The 25,904-nt window shown below is 35.7% G+C and overlaps 1 protein-coding gene across 9 annotated transcripts in view; it reads left to right on the top strand.

Moving 5' to 3' along the window:
• STXBP5L (syntaxin binding protein 5 like) overlaps nt 1-25,904 on the top strand; it is a 421,768-nt gene that overhangs the window by 215,153 nt on the left and 180,711 nt on the right. For all 9 annotated transcript variants that reach the window (XM_032298936.1, XM_032298937.1, XM_032298935.1 and 6 more), the window contains 2 exons: nt 8,026-8,104; nt 24,022-24,176. In XM_032298936.1, coding sequence (XP_032154827.1) covers nt 8,026-8,104; nt 24,022-24,176 — 234 coding nt within the window. The remainder of the gene's footprint in view (nt 1-8,025; nt 8,105-24,021; nt 24,177-25,904) is intronic.

Raw genomic sequence — 25,904 nt, 5'->3', positions numbered from 1 at the left:
GAAATGCCAGATGTAGGTGATGGGGAGGAAGGCAGCAAATCACACTGCCATGTGTGTACCTATGCAACAATTTTGCATGTTCTTCACATGTACCCCAAAACCTAAAATGCAATAAAATAAATGGGAAAAAAAAAAAACCTAGATGATGGGTTGATGAGTGCAACAAACCATAATAGCACATGTATACCTATGTAACAAACCTGCACATTCTGCACATGTATCCCAGAATTATTTATTAAGGTTTAATAATTAATTTTTAAAAAAGAAAAATAATTACAGGGCTTTCAAAATCAGATGAGCAAATATGTAGCAAAGATGAACATAATAGGAAAATTTTTTAAACAAGAAGTAATGGTTAATTACAGGCAGTTTGGAAGATTTGATGCCCTGACTGATTCTTACTGAAATAAATAAAATATTGTATATGTCAGGTTTTTAAAAAAATTTTTTAACCTGAGATGGTAAGCATGAAAGTAAGGAATCTAAAGACTCCAAAAGAGAATGTTAAACTATAAATTCTGAGAGATAAGTGACAGCAATAGATTTTGTTTTAAATTTTCTGCTATACTTTGGAGAGCTTAAACTTCATTCTTTAAAAAACAGGCTTATTGAGATATAGTTCACAACAGCAATTTAAAGTATAAACTTCAATGGTTTTAAAAAATATATTCATAGTTGTGCAATTATCAACACAATTATTTTAATCATTTAATAAATTTAGATCATTTTCATCACCACCCCCAAAAAACCCCATACCTACTAGCAGTTCATTTCCATCCCCATTCCTCCAACCCTAGGCAATCACTAATCTTTTTCTATCTCTCTATAACTCCATTAAAAAAATGAATAAAGGACCTGAATATACATTCCCTAAAGAAGACATTTTTTTAAATTTCTGTAATTTTTATTTCTAAAGTTAATTTTGCAGATTAGAATTTTACAGATTCATAATTTGCAAATCTAATAATTGTTTGGTCTTTGGAATAATAATTCTTTAATCATTACGTATGCACGTATTCTATATTCTGGGTCTAACTATTCTAATATCTGTCGTTATTGAAAGTATAAAGCTGTTTATTGTTTCTGCTGATTTTTCATCATAGTGTCTAATAACTTCCTTTTAGTGTAGTGATACTGGGTTGAAAGCTCATTGCTTGATATAAATGCATAGACTAGGATTAGACTGAGGATTTTGGAAGCTTTTCGTCAAAGAGGGTTTTCTCTTGTTTCTCTGACTTATTTAGAGATGAAAGGACACAATATCTGCAACTTATTCTCAGATAGCTCAGAAGTGAAATAATAGTATATAAAGAGGAAGAATGTGATTTTCCACAACAAGGCAGTTGTGGAAATAATTAGGCAATTTGGCTAAATGATATAGAAGAGGTTTTTTTTTTAGTAAAATTTCCTTAATTCTGTATCAAAATAAAACTTTTCAGAAAAACAAAAAAGAGCCTAAAAATATGCCAGACCAGAATTAACAGTCTTCAGAGGATACCATTTCTGAAATAAAGGAGGATATGACTCTTGGAGGCCAAGTAGTAAAGAGACAGAAGGAAGCAAGCATTGAAAATTAAGTATCCTCCAGAAACAAAAGAAAATCACAAAATCAGAATATATATCAACACTTCCACACATAAATGAAGTATAATTAACAAAACTGCATTTTGCCAATATGAAAAGTTGATCTAAAACTAAGAAATATGTTAAACTAACCTTGCTTCTCTGTGTTAATTCTGGTCTGTAAAGAATACACATTTCAAATTAACAATAGTTGGCATCCATCCCCATAAAAAGATGTTATGAAAGAAAAAAGTAGAGAATAAAGATATTGAGCTGCTAAAAATTCTCATCAAAAAGAGCCACAGGTAGTTTGGGTTTCACCTTTTAGATACAGAGCTAGAAAGAGTGTTGCTCTTTCTTTAGCAACAACAAGAAAAAGCTGTACAAATTGCAAATTAACAACTTTTATTAAACTTATCAGAGAACTCAAGTGGTAGTGCAAACAACTACAGTTGACTCTTGAAAAACATGGGCATTAGGGGCAGCAGCTCCCCACCAATGCAATAAAAAATCTGTAAGTTTTGACTTCGCAAAAACTTAACAACTAATAGCCTACTGTTGACCAGAAGCTTTACAAATAACATAATCAATTAATACCGATTTTGTATGTTATATGTACTATATACTGTATTCTTACAATTAAGCAACTTAGAGAAAAGAAAATCATAAGGAAGAGAAAACACATTTAGAGTACTGTACTGTATTTATCAATATCACAAGTTTGTGTTATTTCTTTACAAGATGAATCACGTCTGAAATGGTGGACAACTGCAGCTGCAGACTTTGATTTATAATAATATGTACACGCAATTCAGCTTTTTCTTGTAATGTCATGACTCTTTTCTGCTTGTTGGGGACATTTCCAGCATCATTAGTGATACTTTGTATGGGTGCCATGGTGCAATTTAAGGTTTTTGGTATTGCATGAAACACAGTGAAAAATATGTGAGAACCAGAAGGATCACTTTTTATTGTGATATGCAATTTGCTGGAGAGATGAACTGCTTACGTAGAGATGACTAGTGTCACATGGAATTTTAGGCAGATATTTGCAACACTTCAGCTGCTGCAATAGCAATAGGAGGTGGCTGTGAAATTATTTCAGCATTCTACTATGGACTATAGTTAATTTTATACAGTCACGATTTAAAATGACATCAATACAGTTTTTTATTTCTCTTGACTGCAAATGGCACCTGTATATTCTGTAAGTATTTGTGTGTATAGGTTTTAATAAATTTTAACTTTTTTGATAGATTTGTATATGTTCTATGGTAGTAAATGATAATATAGACTAGTATCTGTATATATTCTACATATTCATGATGTAGCTTTTCCTTTTTTTCTGATATTTTTACACTAACACTGTTTGTCTGTATGTTTTTTCAAATTGTCTCAAATCTCCAAAAACTTCCAATGTATTTATTGAAAACTTATTGTGCATAAGTTGACCTGTGCAGTTTAAACCCATGTTACTGAAGGGTCAACTGTAATTTGAAATCTGGGGAGAGAAAGGTGCACTTAGGGAGAAACAAGACCTGAATCTTTGCTTGCTTAGGGCAAACACCATTGGAGACCACTAAAGCCAATAGGAATATTTCACAAAACATTTTAAATGAATTTCTGAAAGTGAATATGAGCTAATATGAAGATATAAAGTCCCCTCGGGCTACAGATATAAAGCCTTTGTACCCTCTTTCAGCACTGTCCTCCATGACCTTACCAAGCAACCACAAGGAAATCCAGAGAAAGCTTCCTTCAAGGTTTTTGCTGGAAAAAGTAAACAGCAGCCAAAGCCAAATGTTCTCTATTTCTTCTACTGACAAAAGCCTGTGGAGGAGGAAGAGTAACAAAACTGTCAATTTAGGGCACTGGATGAAATTCACTGCAGCTGGGGAAAGGGAACAGGAAAAAATCCCCAGACAACACTATCTTTAGAGGAGTGGAAAGAATATATGCCAGGCCTGCACAATTGCCAGAAGAGGAAGAGAAATGCTTTTGAAGCTTATCCCGCAAAAAAACTGTGTTCACAGTACAAATAAGAGAACATTATATCTACTATTCACACACCAGTTTGCGAAAATTTAAACTATATGATATGTAACAAGAAAAAATAACAGTAGATACAAGTGGACAAACTGTAGGAGACATGCTCTCTGGGGAACAAAGATTGAGAAAAATCCTCACACCCTAAATACCAGGTATCTCTCAAGAAATTTGAAGCTTTGGTGCACTAAAGGTAACCATAGTAACAATAAACTTCAAACCCAGTTTACTGGCTAGATTAATGTTAACCCTCACACTAAAGAACTAGAAAAAAAAATTAGTTCATCTCTAAGTGTAAAAACATTTATCTCCATATCTCTTGTCCTGTACATGTTCAACATTCCACATAAATTTATGAGGCATATGACAAGGCAAATACACACAGTCTCAAGAGACAAAGCAAGCATACTTATACATTTTAAGTTATAAGTTTTAAAATGTATATTTTAAGCCCTAGGACAATCACTAAAATTTTTTCAAGTATAAATGATAAGTCAATAGTGGAGATGAAGTGGAAACATTAAAATGCTCACTTAAACCATAGAAGGCAGTTTCTTCATAGTGTCATTGGTCTTTATATTTTGGTGTGTTTTTGCAGTGGCCAGTACCGGTTTTTCTTTTCCATATTTAGTGCTTCCTTCAGGAGCTCTTGTAAGACAGGCCTGGTGGTGACAAAATCTTTCAACATTTTCCTGTCTGGAAAGGATTTTATTTCTCTGCTTTTGATGCTTAGTTTGGCTGGATATGAGATTCTGTGTTGAAAATTCTTTAACAATGTTGAATATTGGCCCCCTCCTGGGTTCAAGGTGTTCTCGTGTCTCAGCCTCCCAAGTAGCTGGGATTACAGGCATGTACCACCATGCCTAGCTAACTTTTGTATTTTTAATAGACATGGGGTTTCACCATGTTGGCGCAAGTGGTCTTGAACTTTTGACCTCTGATAATCCACCCACCTTGGCCTCCCAAATTGCTGGGATTACAGGCATGAGCCACTGTGCCTGGCCCTTCTTTTTTTGTTCCATTTTTGTTACACATGTTATATCTATATGTACTACAAATCCAACAATACATTATTTAAATTAAATGATTATTACATCTTATATGTTTATTAAGGAAATGACAAAAATATACAGCAAGTATATATTTATAGAATCTGTAATATATTTTTGCTTCTCATTCTTGGTTTTCTTCATTGGTTGCTGTAAATTCAAATTACCAACTGGTATCTTTTCCTTGTTCCAATGTAACTTTACTCTCACCCACCTCCTTTGTGTTGTTATTGGGAAATATATATACAATTCCACAATACAATTGTATGCATATTGTTTTATACAATTGGTTTTTGAATGCATTAAAAGATGAATGGAGAATAAAGATGCAATTATGCCATTTTAATTATCTACCTAGATACCTTTATTGATACTCTGTTCTTTGTGTGGATTTAAATTACTTGCTGATGTCACTTTCTTTCAGCCTGAGGAACTTTCTTTAGTATTTTTTGTAAGATAGCTTTGTTATTAACAAACTCTCAGTTTTTGTTCATCTGGAAATATCGTTATTTCCTGTTTATTTTTGAAAGACAGTTTTGCTTAACATATGACTCTTGCTTGACAGATTTTTTTCTTCTGCTATTTTGAATATGTCATTTCACATTCTACTGCCTTTCAGCCTCCATTGTTTCTGAAAGTTAGCTGTTAATAGGGTTGCTATGTACACAAGGAGTCATTTTTCTCTTGCTGCTTTCAAGGTTTTTCTTTTTCTTTTCTTTCTTTTTTTTTTAACCTTGTTTACTGGGATGTGTCTGGATACAGATTTCTTTATCCTATTTGGAGTTTATTGAACTTCTGAAAGCATAGATAATATTTTCATCAAATTTACGCAAGTTTTCAACCAGTATTTTAAAAGAAATTTTGGTATTCCTTTCTTTCCTTTTCTTCTGTTATTTTGATTATGTATATTCTTGTGATTAAAGGTATTCCACATTTCTTTGAGATTGTTCATATTCTGTCATTCTTTTTTTCTGGTTTTTATTTTCTGTACTGTTGCAATAATCTCCTTCTTGTTTTTCCAGCATCAGTCTATTACACCCTCAAAATTGCTCTATTAAATGAAGTCACATTAATATTTTTGAAACACTGCTTTACACTCATCATTCCCTAACTTGAAAAATTCTCATAACTCTCCATTGTCTACATTGCAAATAAGTTGATTTGCTTATTTGTACCTCATTAACAGTGTTTTCACAATTTCCCTTCATGAACCTTTTAATCTAGTCAAATTGGCCTGTCAATGAAACCAGTTTTAATCTTAACTTCTACAGCACTTTATGCTTATCACTCATTTCATTATAATAACTCTTATTGTCATTTTTACTAAATTTTTTAATATACTGAATTTTAAGCCTCCAGAATTTAGTTTTTTAATATCGTAACACTTGGCACAGTGCTCTGAATGTTAGGAATAGTAAGAAATGTAATTGTTGATAATCTTCTTACACAAAACATGACATTTAATTATGTTTCAATTACTGACAGTCAATACATAAAATCAAAGCACAGAAATCCTCTCCCTTGAATAAACTGTTAGAGATGGAAATTGTTGGAAAATGTTAGCTAAACAAGTAATTATATAATTATTCTTTTACACTGAAATCAATTGATGACTCATGTGTATTGAGTTATATGGCTTAATATATACAAATGACTGCATGGATACCGTTTGTTCAATTAATGGTTTGATAATTTAGTGAAGTGCTAGATAGAAAAGACATATAAACTAAGGGAGTGAATCTCTTCCCTGGCTGTGTCACTTTTTAATTTCTCTCTATTGCCATATCATTATCAAAGTCAGTAATCTCCAGCCATCTATTTCTCAGTCTTAACACTATTTTTCAGACAAGTCTCTGAGCAAAAGTCTTCTCTTTGTAAGGCATCATGATCTACATATAATGTCAGCAATTCTATTTTACATATGGCACAGATAGGTATTTTTTTGTACAATGTGAATGATTGTGGCCAATTTTATGTTATTTGTTTCTTCTTTAGTCAACATAGGGTAAAATAAAGAAAAACCAATTTCAGAAAGCATGCCAAGCAGCAGATGTTGATTTGTTGTTTGTTAATTCCTTGCCCTTTAAAAAAGTTGAATAAAACTATCTAGATATCCTATTTGGATTTGCTTATGTCATTCTGAAGCTAATCTGAAAATTTAAACCTATGTGCATGTAAGCTTCTCTCTACATAATAGACATGTGACTATAAACAACTATGGCAATACATCAGTAAATAAGGGTACTCACCGAAAAGTAAAAAGAAACAGCATTTCATTATAGAACACATGCCAATTTAATCAAAATGAGACATAAACTGAAAGCATAACTAGAAAGATAAGCATGCTATATGCAGAAGTAGCTTAACTTCTATTTCCTTCTCTTTTTGATCCTTGGAGTCTAAACAGTACAACTTGTCCCTTATAAGAAATTATCATTTTTGTTTTATGTAAACTAAATACATCATTAAAATGATTTTTTAAAATCACGAAATACAGTATCTACGTTCAATGTCTAATGGAAGTTTTAAAAAATGTATTTGATGGAAATAGAATGATTGTGATAGTTCATTATATGCTTTAAATAGCAAGTATTTCTCTGTATGAAAGGGGTTTACATGTAGATAAAATATTGATTCTAGTATGGATTGTCATCATTGTCTTAGTCATAAACATAGAGGTTTATTTGGCTTGTGATTCTGGAGGTTGGAAAATCCAAGATTGAGGGGCAACATCTGATGAAGGACTTCTTACTGTGTTATAACAAGGTGGAAGATATCACATGTTGAGATATTTGCAAGAGAGGGAAGGGGGCTCAGCTAATCCTTTAATCAGAAACCCACTGCCATAATAACTAACCCATTCTCATAATAACTGTCTTAATTCATACATGAGAGCAAAGCCCCCATGACCTAATCACCTCTTAAACATCCTATTCTTAACAGCGCTGCATTGGGGATTAAGTTTCCAACACATGCGTTTTGGAGAACACATTCAAACCGTAGCAATAGTAATACATTTCATTATATAGATAAGTATGTATGTGTGTGTCTTCAATTCTAAACTTACTTTGTCTTCAAACTTACATAATTAAAATAACTCCACATGAAATTAGATTTATGTGAGAAGAATATAAAGTAATAAAAGTTGTATAATTTTGCAGATAATTATATAGCAGAAAATTATTGCAACTCTAAAGATTATTTACAAATTCAACAAAAATATTAGGATTCATAGACATGAGTTTATCCTATTATGACAAAAACTTACTTACATTATTATTCCTCTATCTTTAAATTCCTTCAAATTTTTTAATTCTTACAGATGAATATAAATTAGATTTAATTAAATCTTGTGTTTTTCCTTTAGGAAAAAGTCAGAGAGAAGGAAGAAAATCTGAATCTTGTAAACCAATTCTTAAAGTAGAATACAAGACCTGCAAAAACAGGTATGCATTTTTAATTTAGGGAAAGAGGGATATGAAGCACAGACAAAAAGGGCAGATGATCTTTAATGTTAATGTATTATTTACAGTTTTACATAGTTATAAGTGGATCCTCTACATTAACAATAACTGACTTTTTGTTGTCTAATAGACATATCTCTGATGATTATTATGGATATTGCAAATTACAAGTGTTAATTACTTGAGAATTCTTTTAAGCATCTAAATAAGTACTATACACACTAATGTTAATAGTAAAGGACTTTGGCCATGCATATTAAAAGTAGCAGGATTTATTAAGCAGAAGGAATATGTCCATTGATATTGCATGTGAAAGAACTAAATATGTAACCAAGTCTCTGCGCATTAAGATCTTACATTCTGAAGTTAGAAGATTATCGTTTGTTGGAAAGAGAAAGTTATGTATATTAATGTAATAAAAAGTACTGAATTTTGGTATTAGAAAATTAAGAAAAAATATGAAGTAAAATATTATCTTATATTTAAAGTATGTTACATTGATTCCTTTACCGTTATGTAATGCCTTTTGTCTTTTTTGATCTTTGTTGATTTAAATCTGTTTTATAAGAGATTAGTCTTGCAACACCTGCTTTTTGGCTTTCCATTTGCTTGGTAAATTTTCCTTCATTTTTTATTTTGCACCTATGTGTGTCTTTGCTATTTAGATGGGTCTCCTGAATACAGCACATTGATGGGTCTTGACCCTTTATACAGTTTACCAGTCTGTGTCTATTCATTGGGGCATTGAGCTCTTTTATATTTAAGGTTAATATTGTTATGTGTGAATTTGATCCTGTCATTATAATGCTAGCTGATTATTTTGCCCATTAGTTGATGCAGTTTCTTCATAGTGTTGACAATCTTTACAAGTTGGTATGTTTTTGCAGTGGCTAATACTGGTTTTTTCTTTCTATATTTAGTGCTTCCTTCAGGAGCTCATGTAAGGCAGGTTTGGTGATACAAAATCTCTCAGCATTTGCTTGTTTGTAAAGGATTTTATTTTTTATTCACTTATGAAGCTTAGGCTGGTTGTAAAATTCTGGGTTGAAAATTCTTTTCTTGAGGAGGGCTCCAAGATGGCTGATTAGGAGCAGCTCTGGATTTCAGCTCCCAGTGAGAGCACAGAGGGTGAGTGGATGCCACATTTCCAGAAGGATTTTTATTGCCCACAGACCAGGAGATTCCTGGGTGGAGGATCACCACAAGTTGCCAGTGCAGCTGTTTTGGCCAGTGTGGCAGGTCTCCACTCAAAATACTCACATGGGTCCCGGCACCATTTCAGCTGGTGTCTAGAGGGCCTGGGAGACAGAGTCACCCATTCAACTGATAAAAAAGGGACTAAAACTGGGAGCCAGGCCAGGAGATTCAGGGGTGTAAAAGTGCCACGAATATCCAGCATGGCTGTTTCAGCTGGCACAGTGGGTCACCACATGGGAAATCACACAGAACTGGGCAGGCACCTTTTCAACAGATGACTGGAATGCCTGGGAGGCAGAGTTGCCCATTCAACTAATAAAAAGGGGACTGAAACAGGGAGCCAGCCCAGGAGATTCCTGGGCGGAAAAGCGCCACAAGTCCTGAGTGTGGCTCTTTCATCCGCATAAAATCTCACACAAATCTGGGCATCTTTTGAACTGGTGGCTGGAACGCCTGTGAGACAGAGTCACACATTCAACTGAAAAAAAAAAAAGGGGGGGGGATCTGAGGCAGGGAGCCAGGTGATCAGGCTTGGTTGGTCCCACACCCACAAAGACCAGCAATCTGAAACACTCTGTATCGAGAGTTTCACAGCAAGCAGAGCTGAACATGGGACAGTCCAGCTCTGAGGGAGAGAGACATCTGCCATTACTGAGGCAGTCCACCACTGCTGAGGCGGCCCGCCATTGCTGAGGCAGTCTGCCATTACAGAGAGAATCCACCATGACAGAAGTGGGCTGCCACTGCCAAGGCAGTTCTGACTATAGCCCTATAAACAGGACTGCAGGGAAGTTCACATGGCAGCTGGGCGGAGCCCACAGCAGCTCAGCAAAGACTCTGCTGGCAGAAGTGACTAGGCTGCCTCCTCACTGGGCAGGGCAACCCTGAAAAGCAGCAACACAACAGAAGCTTATAAATAAAGCCCTACCTTCCCAGGACAGAGCACCTGGGGAAAAAAAGGTGGTTATAAGTTCTGCTACAGCAGACTTAAACATACCTGCCCAGCAGCTCTGAATGGAACAATGGAGCTCACAGCTCAGCACTTGAGCTCCTATAAAAAACAGACTGTCTCCTCAAGCAGCTCCCTGACCCCATATAACCAAAGAGTCACTTCATAAAGGAGAGCTCAGACTGACATCTGGTGGGTATCCTTCTGGGACAAAGCTAGCAGGAAAAGAAACTAGAAGCACCCCTTTCTGTTCTGCAGCCACTGCAGGTGATCCCCAGGCAAGCAGGGCCTGGAGTGGACCTCCAGCAGTGCTACAGCAGAGGGGCCTGAATGTTAGAAGGAAAACTGAAAAACAGAAAGAAATAACTTCATCATCAACAAACTAGATGTCCACTCAGAGACCCCATCTGAAAGTCACCAACCACAAAGACCACAGGTAAATAAATCCACAAAGATGGGAAGAAACCAGCGTGAAAAGTATGAAAACACCCAAAACCAGAATGCATCTCCTCCTATAAGGGATCACAACTCCGCACCAGCAAGGGAACAAGGCTGGATAGAGAGTGAGTCTGATTAATTGACAGAAACAGCCTTCAGAAGGTGGGTAATAAGAAACTTCTCTGAGCTAAAAGAACATGTTCTAACCCAATGCAAAGAAACTAAGAATCTTGAAAAAGGTTTGATGAAATGCTAACAAGAATAAACAGAGAGGAATATAAATGAATTGATGGAGCTGAAAAACAGAACATGGGAACTTTATGAAGCATGCACAAATTTCAATAGCTGAATCGACCAAGCAGAAGAAAAGGTATCAGAGGTCGAAAATCAACTCAATGAAATAAAATGGGAAGGCAAGATTAGAGAGAAAAGAGTAAAAAGAAATGAACAAAGCCTCCAAGAAATATGGGACTGTGTGAAAAGACCTAATCTATGTTTGATAGGGGTACCTGAATGTGATGGAGAGAATGAATCCAAGCTGGAAAATACTCTTCAGGATATTATCCAGGAAAACTTCCCCAACCTAGCAAGGCAGGCCAATATTTAGTCCAGGAAATACAGAGAACATGACAAAGCTACTCCTCAAGAAGAGCAACCCCAAGGCATATAATCTTCAAATTCACTAGGGTTTAAATGAAGGAGAAAATGCTAAGGGCAGCCAGAGAGAAAGGTTGGGTCACCCACAAAGGAAAGCCCATCAGACTAACAGTGGATCTCTCAGCAGAAACCCGACAAGACAGAAGAGAGTGGGGGCCAATATTCAACATCCTTAAAGAAAAGAACTTTCAACCTAGAATTTCATATCCACCCAAACTAAGTTTCATAAGTGAAGGAGAAATAAAATCCTTTATGAACAAGCAATTACTCAGAGACTTCATCACCACCAGACCTGCTTTACAAGAGCTCCTGAAAGAAGGACCAAACATAAGAAGGAATAACCAGTACCAGCCACTCCAAAAACATACCAAATGGTAAAGAGCATGGACACAATGAAGAGGCTGCATCAACTAACAGGCAAAACAACCAGCTAGCATCAAAATGACAGGATCAAATTTACAGATAACAATATTAACCCTTAATGTAAGTGGGCTAAATGCCCCAATCAAAAGACACAGACTGGCAAATTGGACAAAAAGCTAAAACCCATCAGTGTGCTGTATCCAGGAAACCCATCTCACATACACGGATAAATATAGGCTCAAAATAAAGGGATGGAAGATTTACCAAGGAAATGGAGAGCAAAAAAAAAGCAGGAGTTGCAATTCTCATCACTGATAAAATAGACTTTAAACCAACAAAGATCAAAAGAGACAAAGAAGAACATTACATAATGGTAAAAGGACCAATGCAACAAGAAGCGCTAATGATCCTAAACATATACACACCCAATACAGTAGCATCCAGATACATAAAGCAAGTCCTTAATAACTTACAAAGAGACTTAGACTCCCACACAATTAATAGTGGGAGACTTTAATACTCCACTGTCAATATTAGACAGATCAACAATACAGAAAATTAACAAGGATATCCAGGATTTGAACTCAGACCTGGACCAAGCAAACCTATTAGACATTGCAGAACTCTCCACACCAAATCCACAGAATATACATTTTTCTCAGCATGACATCACACCTACTCTAAAATTGACCACGTAATCGGAAGTAAATCACTCCTCAGCAAATGCAAAACAATGGAAATCATAACAAACAGTCTCTCAGACCACAGTGCAATCAAGTTAGAACTCAGAATTCAGAAACTAACTCAGAACCACACAACTTCATGGAATCTGAACAACTGGCTCTTGAAGGTTGACTGGATAAATAATGAAATGAAGGCAGATATAAAGATATTCGTCAAAAACAATGGAAATGAAGACACAACATACCAGAATCTTTGGGACACATTTAAAGCAGTGTCTAGAGGAAAATATATAGCACTAAGTGCCCACATGAGAAGCAAGGAAAGATCTAAAATCGACACCCTGTCATAAAAATGGAAAGAGCTAGAGGAGCAAGATCATAAAAACTCAAAAGCTAGACCATCCTGGTCAACAAGGTGAAACCCCGTCTCTACTAAAAATACAAAAATTCAGCTGGGCATGGTGGCGCGTGCCTGTAATCCCAGCTACTCAGGAGGCTGAGGCAGGAGAATTGCCTGAACCCAGGAGGTGGAGGTTGCGGTGAGCCGAGATTGCGCCATTGCACTCCAGCCTGGGCAACAAGAGCGAAACTCCGTCTCAAAAACAAAAACAAACAAACAAACAAAAAACTCTAAAGCTAGCAGAAAACAAGAAATAACTAAGATCAAAGCAGAACTGAAGGAGATAGAGACACACACAAAAAATAAACCCTTCAAAAAGTCAGTAAATCCCAGGAGCTGGTTTTTTGAAAAGATCAACAAAATAGACCACTAGCCAGATTAATAAAAAAGGAAAGAGAATAATCAAATAGATGCAATAAAAAACAATAAAGGGGATATCACCACAGATTCCACAGAACTAGAAACCACCATCAGAGATTATTACAAACAGCTCTATGAACATAAACTAGTAAACCTGGAAGAAATGGATAAATTCCTGGACACTTGTATCCTCCCAAGCCGAAACCAGGAAGAAGTCAAAACCCTGAATAGACCAATCACAAGGGCTGAAGTTGAGGTAGCAATTAATAGCCTACCAACTAAAAAAGCCCATGTCCAGATGGGTTCACAGGCGAATTCTACGAGACACAAAAGAGGAGCTGGTACCATTCCTTCTGAAACTATTCCAAACAATACAAAAAGAGGGAATCCTTCCCAAATCGTTTTATGAAACCAACATCATCCTGATACCAAAACTCGGCAGAGACTCAACAAGAAAAGAAAACTTCAGGCCAATATCCATGATGAACATAGATGCAGAAATATTCAATACAATACTGACAAATCAATTGCAACAGCACATCAAAAAGCTTATCCACCATGATCAAGTAGGCTTCATCCCAGGGATGCAAGGCTGGTTCAAGATACACAAGTCTATAAATGTAATTCACCACATAAATAGAACCAAAGGCAAAAACGACATGATCATCTCAATAGATGCAGAGAAGGCCTTTGACAAAATTCAATAGCCCTTTATGCTAAAAACTCTCAATAAACTAGGTATTAACGGAGTGTATCTCTAAATAATAAAAGCTATTTACAACAAACCCACAGCCAATATCATACTGAATGGGCAAAAACTGGAAGCATTCCCTTTGAAATCTGGCACTAGACAAGGATGCCCTCTCTCACCACTCCTATAAATATAGTATTGGAAGTTCTAGCCAGAGCAATCGGGCAAGAAAAAGAAATAAAAGGTATTCAATTAGGAAAGGTGGAAGTCAAATTGTCTATATTTGCAGATGACATGATTGTGTATTTAGAAGACCGCACTGTCTAGCCCAAAATCTCCTGAAAGTGATAAGCAACTTCAGCAAAGTCTCAGGATACAAAATCAATGTGCAAAAATCACATGCATTCCTATACACCAATAACAGACTTAAAGAGAGCCAAATCAAAATGAACTGCCATTCACAATTTCTACAAAGAGAATAAAATACCTAGTAATACAACTAATAAAGAACGTAAAGGACCTCTTCAAGGAGAACTACAAAACACTGCTCAATGAAATAAGAGAGATCACAGACAGAGAAACATTCCATGCTCATGGTTAGGAAGAATCAATATCGTGAAAATGGTCATACTGCCCAAAGTAATTTACAGATTCAATGCTATCCCCATCAAGCTACCAATGACCTTCATCACAGAACTGGAAAAAACCACCTTAAACTTCATATCAAACCAAAAGAGAACCCACATAGCCAAGTCAATTTTAAGCAAAAAGCACAAAGCTGGAGGCATCATGCTACCTGACTTCAAACTATACTAGAAGGCTACAGTAATCAAAACAGCATGGTACTGGTACCAAAACAGATGTAGACCGATGGAACAGAACAGAGGCCTGGAGGCAACACCACACATCTACAACCATCTGATGATCTTTGACAAACCTGAGAAAAACAAGCAATGGGGAAAGGATTCCCTGTTTAGTAAATGGTGTTGGGAAAACTGGCTAGCCATGTGCAGAAAGCAGAAACTGGACCCCTTCCTGACACCTTACACTAAAATTAACTCCAGATGGATTAAAGACAAACCTAAGACCCAACACCATAAAAATCCTAGAAGAAAATCTAGGCAAAACTGTTCAGGACATAGGCATAGGCAAGGACTTCATGACTAAAACACCAAAAGCATTGGCAACAAAAGCCAAAATAGACAAATGGGACCTAATCAAACTCCACAGTTTCTGCACAGCAAAAGAAACAGTCATTAGAGTGAATCAGCAACTAACAGAATGGGAAAATTTTTTTGTAATCTACCCATCTGACAAAGGGCTAATATCCAGATTTACAAGAAAAAAACAAGCCCATTCAAAAGTGGGCAAAAAATATGAACAGACACTTTACAAAAGAAGACAAACATGAAAAAATGCTCATGATCACTGGTCATTAGAGATATGCAAATCAAAACTACATTGAGATACCATCTCATGGCAGTTAGAATGGCAATCATTAAAAAATCTGGAGACAACAGATGCTGGAGAGGAAGTGGAGAAATAGGAACACTTTTACACTGTTGGTAGGAGTGTAAATTAGTTCAACCATTGTGGAAGACAGTGTGGTGATTCCTCAAGGACCTGGAAATAGAAATTCCATCTGACCCAGCAATCCCATTACTGAGTATATATCCAAAGGAGTATAAAGTGTTCTATAAGGACACATGTGCACGAATGTTCATTGCAGCACTCTTTACAATAGCAAAGACTTTGAACCAACCAAAAAGGCCATCAATGATAGACTACACAGGGAAAATGTGGACCATATACACCATGGAATACTATGCAGCCATAAAAAATCAATGAGTTTGTGTCCTTTGTAGGGACATGGATGAACCTGGAAACCATCATTCTCAGCAAACTGACACAAGAACAGAAAATCAAACACCACATGTTCTCACTCATAGGTGGGTGTTGAACAATGAGAACACGTGGACAAAGGGAAGGGAGTATCACACATGGGGGTCTGTGTGGGGGGAACTAGGTTAGGGACTAGGAACTAGGTGGGGGTGGGTAGTTGGGAAGGGATAACATGGTGAGAAATCCCAGATATTGGTGATGGAGAGGAAGGCAGTACATACACTGCCATGTATGTACCTATGCAACAATCTTGCATATTCTTCACATGTACCCCAAAACCTGAAATGCAGTAAAATATTTTAAAACAAAACAAAAAAGAAAAGAAAATTCTTTTCTTTAAGAGTGTTGAATATTGGCCCCCACCCTCTTCTAGCTTGTAGTGTTTCTGCATAGAGATGCACTGTTAGTCTGATGAGCTTCCTTTTGTGGGTGATTCGACCTTTCTCTCTGGCTGCTCTCAAAATTTTTTCTTTCATGTCATCCTTGGTGAATCTGACAATTATTTGTCTTGGGGTTACTCTTCTTGAGGATCATCTTTGTGGTGTTCTCTGTATTTCCTGAATTTGAATTTTCGCCTGTCTTGCTAGGTTGGGGAAGTTCTCCTCTTTACTGGGATATTAATTTCAGGATATTATCCTGAAGGGTGTTTTCCAACTTGGTTTCCTTCTCCTTGTCACTTTCAGGTTCACCAATTAAATATAGGTTTGGTCTTTTCACATAATCCCATATTTCTCAGAAGCTTTGTTTTTTCCTTTTCATCTTTTTTCTCTAATCTTGTCTTCATACTTTATATCATTAAGTTGATCTTCAGTCTCTGATAGGCTTTATTCTGCTTGATCAATTTGGTTATTGATACTTGTGTATATTTCATGAAGTTCTTGTGCTGTGCTTTTCAGCTCCATCAGGTCATTTATATTCTTCTCTAAACTGTTTATTCTAGTTAGCAATTCCTCTAATTTTTCTTCAAGGTTCTTAGCATCCTTGAATTGGGTTAGAACATGCTTTTTTAGCCCATAGGAATTTGTTATTACCCACCTCCTGAAGCTTACTTCTGTCTTAGTCAAACTCATTCTCCAGTTTTGTTCCCTTGCTGACAAGGACTTGTGATTCTTTGCAGGAGAAGAGGCATTCAGGTTTTTGGTATTTTCAGCTTTTTTGTGCTGGTGTTTTCTCATCTTTGTGGATTTGTCTACCTTTGATATTTGATGTTGGTGACCTTCGGATGGGGTTTTTGTTTGGATGTCCTTTTTGTTGATGTTGATGGTATTCCTTTCTGTTTGTTAGTTTTCCTTCTAACAGGTCCCTCTGCTGGAGTTTTTTGGAGGGCCACTCCAGACTCTGTTTGCCTGGGTATCACCAGCAGAGTCTGCAGAACAGTGAAGAGTGCTGCCTGTTCCTTCCTCTGGAAGCTTTGTACCAGAAGGGCATCTGCCAGATGCCAGCTGGAGCTCTCCTGTTTGAGGTGTTTCTTGACCCCTGCTGGGAGGTGTCTCCCAGTCAGGAGGCACAGACATCAGGGTCTCACTTGAAGAGGCAGTCTGTCTGTTAACAGAGCTCAAGCAGTGTCCTGGGAGATCTGCTGCTCTCTTCAGAGCCAGCAGGCAGGAATGTTTAAGTTTACAGAAGCTGCACACACAGCCGCCCTTTCCTTCAGGTGCTCTGTCCCAGGGAGATCCAGGGAGATAGGAGTTTGATCTATAAGCCCCTGACTGGGGCTGCTGCCTTTCTTTCAGAGGTGTACTGCCCAGAGAGGAGGAATCTAGAGAGGCAGTCTGATTACAGTGGCTTTGCTGAGCAGTGGTGGGCTCTGTCCAGTTTGAACTTCCCAGTGACTTTGTTTATACTGTGAGGGGAAAACTGCCTACTCAAGCCTCAGTAATGGCAGAGGCCCCTCCCCCCACCAACCTTGAGCATCCTAGGTCAACTTCAGACTGCTGTGCTAGCAGCAAGAATTTCAAGCCAGTGGATCTTAGCTTGCTGCGCTTTGTGAAGGTAGGATCCACTGAGCTAGACCACTTGGCTCCCTGGTTTTATTCCTTTTTTCAGCGGAGTGAATGGTTCTGTCTTACTGGTATTCCAGATACCACTGTGGTATGGAAAAAAAAAAAAAAAAAAAACTATAGCTAGCTCAGTGTCTGCTCAAATGATCGCCCAGTTTTGTGCTTGAAACCCAGGGTCCTAGTGGTGTAGGCACCCAAGGCATTCTCCTGCTGTACAGGTTGTGAAGATCATGAGAAAAGCATAGTATCTGGGTCAGAATGCACCATTCCTCATGGCACAGTCCCTTGTGGCTTCCTTTGGTTAGTGGAGGGAATTCCTTGACCCTTTGCACTTCCTGGGTGAGGCAAAGCTCCACCCTGCTTCCGCTCACCCTCTGTGGTTTACATCTACTTACTAACCAGTCCCAACCAGATGAGCCATGTACTTCATTTGGAAATGCAGAAATCACCCACCTTCTGCATTGATCTAACCTGGAGCTGCAGACTGGAACTGTTCCTATTCAGTCATCTTGCCAGCCCAGATTCTGCTTCACTTTTATGTATTTTTTAAAAATCTTTTCTCTTTCCTTCAGTTTTGGGGCATGAGGATTTCTTATAATTTTTATTGTTTTGTCTAATTTTATCTAGTCTTTGATTTTCTATAGACTAAGAAACTTGAAAGTCAAATTTCTAACATGAGAGCAAATAGATTCATATGAAAGCCTGAGAGGTTCTTTCTTGACAAAGGATATATGCATGGACTTTATGACATCTATTTTGTTGTTCAGAGGTCTTTTAAAAAATATATTTCTATGAGATGCTCAACAGTATTCAGTTTAATTCAGTTAAAACAACATTTATTTGTTATTACTATATACCCTGTGCTATGTAATTTGTTTTATGTTCTGAAATGAGATTACTGCCTGCTTTAGAATTTGTTATGTTCTAGCAGTAGAGGCAAGGACATAAACTGGTAGTTTCTATACAACATGGAAGTTACTTTTGTAGAGATATGCTATGGGAGCACACAAAAAGAGCACCTAAGCCAGCCTTGAGGGGAGTAGGGAGGAGAACCTGAAGAGAGATCAGGAAAATTCTTTGGCAAGAAGATACCTGAGATGGGACTTTATGGATGATCAGATGATGCCAAGCAAAGGGAGGAAGAGATGAAAGTGAAGAGAACATATTTTTAGAAATCAGAAACTCAAGTTAAGGCAGAGTAAAATAATAATTAAAATCATTGGCTTTGAAGTAAGATACTTATGTGACCTTGAAAATTTTAATTAACAATTTTAAAGTTTAGTTTTCTTATCAACAGTACCTATCTCACTGTGATATTCATGAGAATTAAGTGAAATAATGGATACAGCATGCAATGTCCTCTGTTTGATGAAGATACATAGAGCTAGTGCTCAACTTACGACCATGATTGGTTCCGACAGACTGGTCGTAACATGATTTGGTCGTAAGTTGAGTAGGCTATATGTACAGTACTGTGAAATGATGTTATAAAAATCTTTAAGTCATATTTTATCATAATTTTCTTTCATTATTGTTATATATCATCATTTTCTTTGTTCGTTTTATGCCATTTGTATCATCTCTACACCATTTTGTTTCTTATTTTTACATTCGTCGGGTTTAAGTAAAACACTGCATTACCAGTACAACTGGTTTAATATTTGTAAAACATACAAAATTACAAAATACAGGTGCATACAAAAATACAAAATACAGGTGTAAAAAATACCATAGGAAACATTTTCCCAATTGCAAAACATATCAAAATATATAAACATGTATGAAACATTTTATTGGCCACTGGTGCTTGGCTGCGGATCGTTGATGTCGTCATCTGAGGCAGCAGTTGGGGTTACCGGAGTTGGTTTTTTCATAAACATGGTGAGCTTTGTCTGAATTGTATGTTTCTTTTTTTCTTCATAAATTTCATGATACGGACGAAATACATCGTGTGCCATTCGTTCAATCCTTGCAGATCATTCGATGTTTGGGTCCATTGCTTCGAAATGTATAAGAAGTTTATTGGGAGGGGTTTGATGAAAAATATTCAAGACACAAAACACAAATTGCTGTACCAAGTCTGGGATAACAGTTGAAATGGTGCATGTGGAGATGGTAGTGCTGCCGGAAGCTGGTCCGCACTGTTGTACGCCCAGCTGGGCAACGTTTGCGCTGCCAGACGCGGAGCAGTCGTGGCTAGCGATTGTGGTCGTAAAGTTGAATGGTCATAAGTTGCATAGGTCGTAAGTCGATCAATACCTGTAGCGGGTTTCTTAATAAATATGTTACTATTGTCATCATTATTCCATGTTGTTTAAAGTATTCAAGTATTCTTAACTTTTTTCTAGTCAATGATAACCCAGCTATGTGTAAAGTAATTCTTCATATTTTTAATGCAAAATAATAATATTATTGATCATAATTACTGTCATCCCATCTACTTGTGTACATTAATAAATTGCTTCTATTTTTTGTGATTACTACTTTATTAGAAAAGTCACCTCTGGAGCTTAGCACACAAGGAGGTTAAAAAGCAGAGGGGCAGTGAGGTTAAGGTTACTAAAATTTATTGCCACAGTAAAATGGGCCACAGTTAGAAGTGGAATTACATGGCCATAGCCCCTTACCTGCAGTTAAAAGTCAGGATGGCTGTCACAGAAACAGGAATCTTAGGGAAAGCTCTACCATATAAGCTGCAGCAATAGGGTCTCTTACTGGACTGCATAGGTAGCACACGTAAGGGATGTGTTTTCTTCTCGCTTTTATGTCAGACCAGCCATTCACAGACTTGCTTTACATTTTCAGGGATAAACAGACATGTATATGGGAATCATTTGTCCCCAATCACCAATATGCTTACTGACACTCTAACTAAGATGGCCTCTAGGCTTAATAATTTTATCCTCTTCAAGAAAGGAATATTGATGTATATACCAACTACCCCTGGAATTATTAGGTTTTCTGAAGCTAAAGAAAGTTATTTTCTGGTAGTCTTTTAATCTGTTCCTATAATGGCAGCCTACTAATAGGCTTTATGTATAATTAAGTTCTCTAAGCCTCAATATACCCATTTGTTAAATAGAGTAATTATCTCACTGGGATGTGATAAGGATTAAATAAAAGAATGCATGTAAAACTCTGCATGTGATGCCTACAGTATCATAAATACTCAATATATGTTAGCATTTAATATTTATTATGTTAGACAACTTGTTTAATCTTGTTACCTTCATGGGGACAAAATTTTAATCCTGTTTATTTTATGTATTTTACAAATTATATGTACAGTAAAATTAACTTTTTCTTTTGGTGTACAGTTTCATGTTTTTAAACACATGTATAGATTCCTAAAACTACCACCACAATAAGAATAAAGAATATTTCCATCATTTCTTACAACTCTCCTATTGTGTTCCTTTATAGTCACTCCTCTCCCCAACTCCCAAAGCTTAGCAACCACTGATCTGTTCTCCATCACTATAGTTTTGCCTTTTGGGGACTGTTATATAAATGCAGTTATATATTATGTAACCTTTTAAGCCTAGCTTCTTTCACTCAGTAGAATGCCTTTGAGATTCATCCAAGTTTTCTATTCATAATTTGTTATTTTTTTATTAATGCTTTCTTTAAGTTTGAGGACATTTCAAGTATATGGTTATTTATTTCTTTTATAAGAGTCTATCTGATAGGAATTCCTTAATAGAATCTTTATATTAAATAACACCTGAGACAGTTTAGTGTGGTACAACATTTAGTTTGGTACAGCATTATCAAGCAACTGTGTTCCTTTGACCACTAATGATATTCATAGAATAAAAGGGATCTGTAATCTAATAAATCTGAGAAATTACAAATTCTATAAAAGTAAATTGGATTGTTTACCTTATGATTTCACAGAATTTTTAACATATGCCATGAAATACAAAATTTCTAAACAGAGATACAGTTTTGCAAGTGCTTATCAAATTATCAAATTTAATGTTTTAATGCTGAGCAACTACCAAGTTGTATTGCACAGTTTGGGAAACATTAAACTAAAAATGAGAAATGTGAGCTTTTGAGTCTGGTTTTAAATCTTTGTCCTGGTAATCACTAGCTGCTTGACCCTGAACAAGTTTAATCTGCATTAATCTTAGATTCCTTATGTATAAAAGAGACTAATAGTACTTTCTTCATAAGGTTGTTGTGAGTATTACACAAAATTTACTTTATATATACACATAACACAATATATGTCACATGGTAAGCATTCAGTAAATTGTAGCTATTTATTACTAGGGACAATATATAGGAGCGTTTAGAAGCATAGGCTTTGGAGTCTGATAGATCTCAATTTTCCTTAAATGTTGCTGCTTAGCTGTTATTTAACCTCATTAATAAAATGAGGACATAACTTATGAGGGCTTAATGTGAAAATTAAATATTTAGTACAGTTAACAATGAGTGGTTCCCTGAGCACTTTCCTGAGGAAATAACTTTTTATTCAATCACTCAGTAATTTATAGAGAAATGCATCTATATTAACAACTAACTTCAGACCCAGAGTATTCTGATGCAGAATTATAATTAGAGCAGAAGAGGTTTTACTTCCTTTCAATGTTGGAGAGGACCTATTTCCAAAGTATATACAAAAAAGCCGGGGAGGTAAATTATTCCTTATTCTATGTTGGGATTAGTATTAGGGGATGAGAATAAATTCACCTACTTTTACACAAGAAAAAAATAGATATTTATGGCCTTTATTAATATTTATGGTATACAGTTAAGCTTAATATTTATGAAAAGATACTACATTCTCTTAAGTTGTGGCCTTCTTTTGCAAAACAAAGCCATAAACAAAGGTAAAATCTTTCATAGTATTTCATAAATAACTTAGAAATGCTTTTTAAATCTGGATAAATCTTATAAATAATATAAATATATGTTTTATAGAAATAATAAACATGCTTTTTAGTAGCACCATTAGTAGGTTGGTCACTTACCATATCAAATCACTGGTGCAAGACTATTACTCAAATCAACTGAGGTAAAATAAGTTAAAGTATTTTTACTTATTTTGCTTGTGACTCAAATATTTACATCATAATATTAAGGTAGAATAATAAATAGAAAATAGTACATGCATTTTACATACAGGTTTGGATAGAAACTTTGTTAAAAAGCCCCCCTTTTTGGTTATATAACCAGCATAAGATTAGCAAATGTCCCATCGATAATGTTTGGTGCCACACACAGTACAAAATGGAAGAGAAAAGGAAATCTTATAGAATGATTTCCAGGGAAAAATAGATTCTTCAGCTTATCAAATAGGATGTAAGTGAATTATGTAGGCGAGCATTATATACTCAAATCATTTGGTACAATAAAAGACTCTAGTTCTTTTTTAAAAATTAGAAAAGAATATTTTCAAATTTGGTATTTACTTTTTCTTGAAAATACTTCCTGCTAGCACACTTTTTCTTTTGTACACATACACTAAAGATATAAAGTATTGATTTGAGAAATTAAAAATGAAAAATTTTGAAATGATTTCATAATTTTCAGATAGCTATAATGTTTTAGAGTCATCTTAACCCCACTCTACTATCTAATTGTATTTTATAAATCAACAGACAAAAATATTGTTTAAAGTTAGTTGAATAACATATATAGAGCTGATTGGCCACATGTAAAATAGAAAAGGCAATTTATCTTTGATTAACTATTATTCTCTTACATATTAGCTTTCTTCACCTTTTTATCTTTACTCTCTTTCGACAGAAACTCCATTATCTAGAATTTTTATTTTACTCTCTGCCATTTTGGGCTTTCCACTGTCACGTTTCATTTTATATTAAAATTTGTCTATTTTCTCTCGTAGAGATTTTAGGCCCCACAAGCCAGTTATCCTGATATTCTAACATGACTAATATTCCAGTGATAGTGATTTAGAGTTTGGGAACTAACTAATATATATGAAGATGCCTTTTGAGAGTCAGTGAGCACATCCACCTCCCTCCAAGCTCACTGCCTTTCCCCAAACCTACCCCAACATCTTTAGACTGATCCATTGGTAAATTTAATAGTGAGAATTTACATCTAGAAGGTGGGATATAGTAGAAGAGTAGGTTAGTAAATGAAAAATTTTGAGCCAGGCAAGTTTTCTACTGTCTGTCAAATTATATGGTATACAACAAACCTGTTCTTTATAGGTTCACTCCTGTGACTTTGGGTCATGTTAAAGGACTTCTGAGTCTCATTAATGTTTTCTCCTGTGTAGCGAACCATTCATAATATTCTCTGGTGGGCTGTCCTATGACAAAGCTTGTAGAAGACCAAGTTTAACCATCATGCATGGAAAAGCAATTACAGTACTTGAAATGGATCATCCTATTGTTGAATTTCTAACTTTATGTGAAACACCCTATCCAAATGGTAAGTAACTAAAATGAAACTTAATGTTGAAAAATTCATTTTTGAAATGACAAGTTTCTAACAAAATTAAGGTTAAATATTTTCAGTTTTGGCAGCGGATGTCTACTATGGTATAACACTGTGAGCTACAGGTGTTGGAGCAGGTTCTGCAATTGTACCTACTTGACAAACTGGAAATAAGACAGATGTAGTACAGCAATGCTGGAATTTCAGGTTCTAATATCAGGTAAGTGCTTTAAACTTTGATTAGATGGTGGAAGCTGAGCTGGGAGGGTCCGATAAGGGTCCGGGATGAAATCACTTGGGGAAGCTGAGGTCTCTTAATAGCCTCTCTCAGACCAGCTCCATCCATTCCATCCCAAAGCCAATCAAAGTTAAAGCACTTACCTTATATTAGTAATCTGTAACTGTGGTGGTGCTGCATCTGTTTCACATCTAGCTTTGCTTCAGATGCAACTGCAGCACCTCTGATTACTATAGGATTGCAAATCTGTGGTTAATGACGTTTTAAAATTTTGAGAATAGTCAGAAGAGCCTTTGGGAAGAGAAATGCATATATAATTTTATTATCCTGACTATAAAGACTTTTTCTAAACTTATATACAATCCGTATAATGAAATCTAATAATGATGAAATAGTTTCATAATGTGGCCAAGTGTGGTGGCTCATGCCTGTAATCCTAGCACTTTGAGAGGCCAAGGCAGACAGATTGTTTGAGTCCAGGAGTTTGAGACCAGCCTGGGCAACATAGTGAGAGTCTCTCTCTAAAAAATATAATAAATAAATAAATAAATAAATAAAAATTTTAATGAAATCTAAAAAGTGAGAAATTTCCTCTCATAAAAAAGGAAATATGAGTTGTGTTACAACAACATAGTAAGTGTATATGTATTACTATATTTTTAAGAGGGAATATATAGATCTAGGGGAAAGAGCACGGGATTTGGGGACAGAATATGTGGGGTTATGATTTAGCTCTGCCACTTACTAGCTAGGTGACCTTGGGCAAGTAACTTTACATTTATGAATTTTATTTATGATTTGTAGAAAGAGAACCATAATATGGTCTCCACATGACTACTGGAAGGTTAAGTGAACATACTTCTTAAACTATAAAAATATATATGTTGTGAGTTCTATTATTAAATGTATTAACTTTAAATTATTTAGTCTCATATTAAAAAGATGGGATAAACTGATATTAAATAGTAATCAATGTAGCACTTTATTTCCAAAGTTACTAGAGACAGACAATTTATTTATGTTTTTAATTGTCAAATATTTATTGAATCATTCTATGGCCTCAGTACTACAGGAACTTGTTGGGCATACAGATAAAGTATAAAACTAATCTCTGATGTCAAATTGCATAAAATCTGGTCAGATGGGTGAGATTACTATGATTTGTTAAGTTTAAGTAATGTAACACCTTAAGTGCTGAGTTGTATGGTTCAGACTATAAGTAATGTATTAATTTATAAGCTAGTTAAATAGTCATGGTTTCATGCATAGTAATAGCAGTTTTTGGAAAGAGAGGAAAGTATGTCTGATTGTGAGACAGTAGAGTTGTTTAGAGAATAGAAAAAGAGAGAAATTGTCTTACAATATTTATGAATCACCAAAATATAAGTGTTCTTTGGAGTTATAAAAATGAATGATGAAGGAATAAATGAAGAAAGAACAGAGGACCAACAGCTGAGCTTAGGAAAATGCCTCCTCTGAAGAGC

Source organism: Sapajus apella, unplaced genomic scaffold (genome assembly GCF_009761245.1).
Source record: "Sapajus apella isolate SASKATOON/1434 unplaced genomic scaffold, GSC_monkey_1.0 scaffold40, whole genome shotgun sequence".
NCBI lineage: Eukaryota > Metazoa > Chordata > Mammalia > Primates > Cebidae > Sapajus > Sapajus apella.
This window is presented reverse-complemented; position numbering and strand designations above follow the sequence as displayed.